The 6,069-nt window shown below is 50.1% G+C and overlaps 1 protein-coding gene across 1 annotated transcript in view; it reads right to left on the reverse strand.

The window, feature by feature from the left end:
• Positions 1 to 854: 854 nt before the first annotated feature.
• ARMC7 (armadillo repeat containing 7) overlaps positions 855 to 6,069 on the reverse strand; it is a 17,202-nt gene continuing 11,987 nt past the window's right edge. Inside the window, exon 3 of the mRNA XM_003786589.3 lies at positions 855 to 1,437. Coding sequence (XP_003786637.1) covers positions 1,076 to 1,437 — 362 coding nt within the window. The 3' untranslated portion in view covers positions 855 to 1,075. The remainder of the gene's footprint in view (positions 1,438 to 6,069) is intronic.

Genomic DNA, 6,069 nt, shown 5'->3' on the forward strand with positions numbered 1-6,069 from the left:
ATTCGAACCCGCCACCTTAGGTGTATGTGGCTGGCGCCTTAGCCGCTTGAGCCACAGGCACCGAGCCCATATGGCCTTGTTCTTGATGCCCGTGGCCACACTAACAATCATCACTCAAGGGCAAAGACCACATCTTCATCTCTGAATCCCTTACCTGGTTCCTAATAGGTAGGATTAACCATCTATTGCCTTCCTATCTGTTAGCACCCGCTAGGACCCTGTTGCTCTTCTTGGAGAGTTGGAGGAGGAGGGGAGGGGAGGGACATGACACTTCCTAAGCCGAAGACTCTTTAACCAGGAGACTTCTCATTTCTGTCCCTCAGAATTACTTCTCATTTCTGTCCCTCAGAGCCGTTTCTGTGAAGTGGTAATCCCTTGTTTCTTCAGGTGCAGGCAACTCTCTTAAGCCTCAGTCCCAGCTGCTGCTCCTGAGAACGCCTGTGTGCAAACCTTCAAGAGACCCAACTGCTTCTTATCTGAGGGCGTGAGCCTGGCAGTGGGGTGGACCCAGAGGCAGGACCCTCACCCCCACGTGACTGAGAGTGCCAGTCTGTGAAGATCTTACCAGCTTTGATTTTCTTCCTTACGTGTCTCAGTGTCTGACTTCCTTGCTCCTAATGCCTTTTCTTTTACTTTTTTAGATAGTGTCACTTTGTTGCCCCCAGGTAGAATACTGTGGCATCACAGTTCACAGCAACCTCAAACTCTCTGCTCAAGCAAAAATTCTCTTGCCTCAGCCTCCCAAATAGCTGGGACTACAGGAGCTGGCCACAATGGCCAGCTATTTTTAGAGATGGGGTTGTGGTCTTGCTCAGGCTGGTCTCCAACTCATGAGCTCAGGCAATCCACCTGTCTTGGCCTCCCAGAGTGCTAGGATTATAGGCATTAAGGCACCACACTTGGCCCCGCTAATGCCTTTTCATCACCATGTAAAACCTATTGTGGTGAAAAAACTCACCTTTAAAATGGCTGAAAAGGCACCACTTGGATATAATGCACTCTGGGGAGCTGTGTTCCACCTGCTTCCTGCATACCCTTCCAAAACTGAGTTCTTTAGCCTTGGGGTCATATTGGGTCAGGACTGCTCTGGGGCTGCAGTTCTGGGCAGAGGGATACCCAGGGCAGAGTCTGCCTGCCTGCTGCGGGCTTCGGCCACCTGGCTTGGGGAACAGAGGTCCTCCAGGAAGATCTGAGCCAGGTTCCGGAGCCTCATGTTGGCTGAGAGAGAGAAGCGCAGCATGCACTGGATCACAGGCAAGGTGGTCAGCTCGGGGTGGGAGCCTGGGCCTGGTGAGCTCAGGTATATGAGAGTGGTGACAGCGGATAATACCGTTTCCTCGTTGAGACTCGACAGGCAGTTGGTGATCAGCGGGATGCCTCCGGCCTGCAGGATGTGCTCCTGGTTGGCTCTGTCTGGGCACAGGTTGCAGAGGCCTCCTGGGGAAAAGTGAGGATGAGTCTTGCTGTTCCAGCCCGGGGCTTCCTCCCAGTTCCCCTCCCAGTTCCTCTGTCCAGTGGGTCCCAGGGAAGGACCTGTGAGAAAGTCCATTCTGGCTGGGCACAGTGGCTCATGCCTGTAATCCTAGCACTTTTTTTTTGAAGAGTCTCACTTTGTCACCCTTGTTAGAGTGTCGTGGCATCACAGCTCACAGCAACCTCCAGCTCTTGGGCTTAGGTGATTCTCTTGCCTCAGCCTCCCAAGTAACTGGGACTAAAGGCGCCTGCCACAACGCCCGGCTATTTTTTTGTTGCAGTTTGGCTGGGGCCGGGTTTGAACCCACTGTCATTGGTATATGGGGCCGGTGCCCTTAGCACTGAGCCACAGGTGCCGTCCTGTAATCCTAGCACTTTGAAAGGCAATGTAGGTGGATTGCTTGAGCTAAGGAGTTCAAGTCCAGCTTGAGCAAGTGACACCCTGTCTCTCCAAAAATAGAAAAACTAGCCAAGCATTGTGACAGGTGCCTGTAGTCCCAACCACTCAGGAGTAAGAGGATTGCTCAAGCCCAAGAGTTTGAGGTTTCTGTGAGGTATGATGCCACAGCATGCTAACCAGAGTGACAGAGTGAGACTGTCTTAAAAAAAAAAAAGTTCTTTCTGGTCTCTAGGCCTCTCTCTCAAGGTTCTAAAAAGGTCTGCAGGCTTCTGCTTGCTATAGCCTAGCCTTCCAGAAGTAGGCTCAAATCTCTTTTCCTCTTGGTTCAGCCAGTTCAATGGCTCATAAGTTTTCCTTTCTTTTTTTTTTTTTTTAATATTAAGACAGGGTCTTACTTTGTCGCCCTCAGTAGAGTGCTGTCATGTCATAGCTCACAGCAACCAGCAACCTCAAACTCTTGGGTTCAAGGTATTCTCTTGACTTCAGCCTCACTAAGTAGGGCACCCACCACAATGCCCAGCTATTATTTTTGTTTGTTTTAGCAGGCCCGGGCTGGTTCAAACCCACCAGCCACGGAGCACGTGGCTGGCACTCTAACCGCTGAGCCATGGGCACCCAGTCTTTCTTTTTTTTGAGACAAAGTCCCATGTGATCACCCTTAGTAGACTGCCCCAGTGTCTTTAGCTCATAGCAACCTCAAACTCTTGGGCTCGAGCAATCCTCTTGCCTCAGCCTCCCAAGTAGCTGGGACTACAGGCACTTGCCACAATGCGCAGCTATTTTTTTTTCTTTAGTTCTTTTTTGGCTGGAGCTGGGTTTGAACCCGCCACCTCTGGTATATGGGGCCAGCGCCCGACTCCTTTGAGCCACAGGCACCGCCCATGCCCACCTATTTTTTAGAGATGGGGTCTCGCTCTAGCTCACACTGGTCATATTTTCCTTCCTTTTCTTTTCTTTTTTAAATAGCTGTAACTTTATTTATTTTTTATTTTTTTGTTGTGTTGCAGTTTGGCCAGGGCCAGGTTCGAACCCACAACCCTCAGTATATGGGGCCGGTGCCCAACCCATTGAGCCACAGGTGCCACCCATGTCTTCCTTTCTTAAAAGTAAAAAACAAGCCAGATGTGATGGCTCACACCTATTATCCTAGCACTCTGGGAGGCTGACTGAGTACTGCCTGGGCTAGAGGGCAGTGGCATCATCACAGCTCACTGCAACCTCCAATTCCTGGGCTTATGTGATCCTCTTAGCTCAGTCTTCTGCATAGCTAGGACTACAGGCACGTGAAACCACATCTGGCTAATTTTTAAGTATTTTGTAGAGTTGGGGTCTTGCTATGTTGTCCAGGTTTGTCTTGAACTCCTGGTCTCAAGCAATCTTCCTGTCTCAGCCTTCTGAAGTGCTGGGATTACTGGCATGAGACACTGTACTTGGCCTCCATAATTTTTAATATCTGAATACACATAAATATTTAATGAAAATAAGATATTCTCCTTGCTGCTTTGGAAGCCAGCTTTTTTCAGTTAATGATGCATTGTGAACATTTTTCCATGCCAATAAACCCACAATCATGGCATTCCAGTGATGTAGATTAATGGCATGCAGCATACCATTTTACAGATGATGTGTAGTTTATTAAGAGGTTAGAGAATTTTTTGAAATGTGGTCATTGTGACTAATAAAAAAAGAAATACTTGGCTTGGTGCCCATAGCACAATGGTTACGGCATCAGCCACATACACCCAGGCTGGCAGGTCTGAACCCAGCCTAAGCTAGCTAAGCAACAATGACAACTGCAACAGAAAAAAGCTGGGCATTGTGGTTGGCGCCTGTAGTCTCAGCTACTTGGGAGGCTCCGACAAGAGAATTGCTTAGGCTTGGCACCTGTGGTGCAAGCAGCTAAGGCACCAGCCACACATACCTGAGCTGTGGGGTTTGAATCCAGCCCAAGCCTGCCAAACAACAATGACAGCTGCAACCAAGAAATAGCTGGGCGTTGTGGTAGGCACGTGAAGTCCCACCTACTTGGGAGGTGGAGGCAGGAGAATCACTTGAGCCCAAGAGTTGGAGGTTGCTGTGAGCTGTGATGCTACAGCACTCACACTGTACACAGGGTGACAGCTTGAGGCTCTGTCTCAAAAAAAAAAAAAAAAGAGAGAATCGCTTAAGCCCAAGAATTTGAAGAATTTCAGGTTGTGAGCTATAACACTACAGCACTCTACCCAGGGCAACAGCTTGAGACTGTCTAAAAAAAAAGAAATCCAGTAGTGTGGTTACCTTCCACCTCCACCCCCTCAGGTTAGGCCTCTTTTTTTTTTCCCCAATTGAGACAGAGTCTCATTTTATCGCCCTCTGTAGAGTGCCATGGCCTCATAATTCACTCTTGGGCTTAAATGATTCTCTTGCCTCAGCCTCCCTAGTAGCTGGGACTATAGGTGCCCGCCACAACACCTGGGCATTTTTGTTGTTGTTGTTCAGTAGGCCGGGGCCAGGTTCAAACCCACCAGTCTCAGTGCATGTGGCCAGTGCCCTAACCATTGAGCTATGGGTGCCCCCAGGTCAAGCCTCCTTAGTTTAAACCTCTTAGCTTTGGGGACAGATGCTTAGCGCTGGCTGCCCACTGTGGGAAATGACTTCCTGTGCATCATAACTCAGCTTCCTGTCATCATGGTGCCCCCTCCCTTAGGTTCTTGCTTAGTGAGAGGAAAAGGCTTCTCAACTCATTTGCATAACATGCCCAATGAGTCCTGAGCGACCAGTCAGGAGTGAGGGTCACAGCCCAGCCCACTTCCCGGTTTTTTGTAAACTGGCAAGAAGGACATAGCTGAGCCTGAAACCCAACTAAGACATCTTCCCCAGGGCGGCGCCCATAGCTCAGTGAGTAGGGTGCCAGCCACATATACCGAGGCTGGCCAGTTCGAACCTGACCCGGGCCAGCTAAACATCAATGACAACTGCAACCAAAAATAGCTGGGCATTGTGGCAGGCGCCTGTAGTTTCAGCTACTTGGGAGGCTGAGGCAAGAAAATCGCTTAAGCCCAAGAGTTGGAGGTTGCTGTGAGCTGTGACGTTACAGCACTCTACTGAGGGTGACATAGTTAAGATTCTATCTCAAAAAAAAAAAAAGATAACTTCCCCAGGCAAGGGGCACAGGTGCCAAGATGCCCCTGCCATGGACCCTGCTGCAGTACTTGGGTTAGGTTGGGTCTTGAATTCCACAAACATTTTTAAGGATTTCTCATCCCCGGCACTCATTGCAGTTGCCAGCCTTGGTCCACCGCTGGGACTTTTCAGCTCCAAATCTTCACATGCTGACACCCTCTTGCTGGTGACAAGCACTCTGCTGCCTACCTTGTGAGTGTGGTCTTTCCACAGCAGCTGCTCTGCTGTGTTCAAGACTGTCCCTCATCACTTGATGTCATTTTCTCCATAAACTTAGAACTCTAAGAAACCATCTTTGAAATTCATTTTCTTGCTCATTGCTCATGGAGCCCCACTAGAAGGTAGATGCCCCGAGGTCAAAACCTCAGCTATCTTACTCCCACTACATCTTCAATACCTGGCACAAAAAGCACCTCACAAAGATTTACTAAGAGTCTTCTAAAGCAGTGCCTAGGAAGTAAGGTTTGAGAGAACTGCAGAGGGTTGGGGGACTGGAGAGGATGGTCCCCTGAGATCCCACCCTGGCCTGCAGCTCAGGGCTCATCTGAAGAAGGGAAGAGGCTCGGTGGACTCCCTAGAGTTCTGAGGAAGAGGAACGGCAGCAGAGCTCTGAGCAAGAGGACCCTCTCCATGGTGCCCTCAGAGCCTTCCCTGCCAACTATCTCAGTACCTGCTCAACCGCAGAGCAGTCCTTAGCACTAACTGGGGGCATCTTGCATACTGCCTTCTGTCCTTGCACCAGGCACTGTAAGGCAGGGCCCTGCTTGCTGATTTAGTGCTACAGCCCAGGTGCCTGGAACTGGGGCTACTCAGTGAACATGCGCTGGGCAAATGCCTGCACCCCCATGAAGCAGTATTTCCATCACCTGCATCTTAGAGGAACAGGTCAAGGCTGTCAGAAGTTGAGGGACATGTGCAAAGTCCCAAAGAAAGGGAGCCCTTGGCTCGGCGCCTATAGCTCAACCGGCTAAGGCGCCAGCCACGTACACCTAAGGTGGCGGGTTCGAATCCCCAGCCCGGACCCGCTAAACAAC

This window comes from Otolemur garnettii, unplaced genomic scaffold, assembly GCF_000181295.1.
Source record: "Otolemur garnettii isolate 467f Iridium unplaced genomic scaffold, OtoGar3 scaffold00018, whole genome shotgun sequence".
Taxonomy (NCBI): domain Eukaryota; kingdom Metazoa; phylum Chordata; class Mammalia; order Primates; family Galagidae; genus Otolemur; species Otolemur garnettii.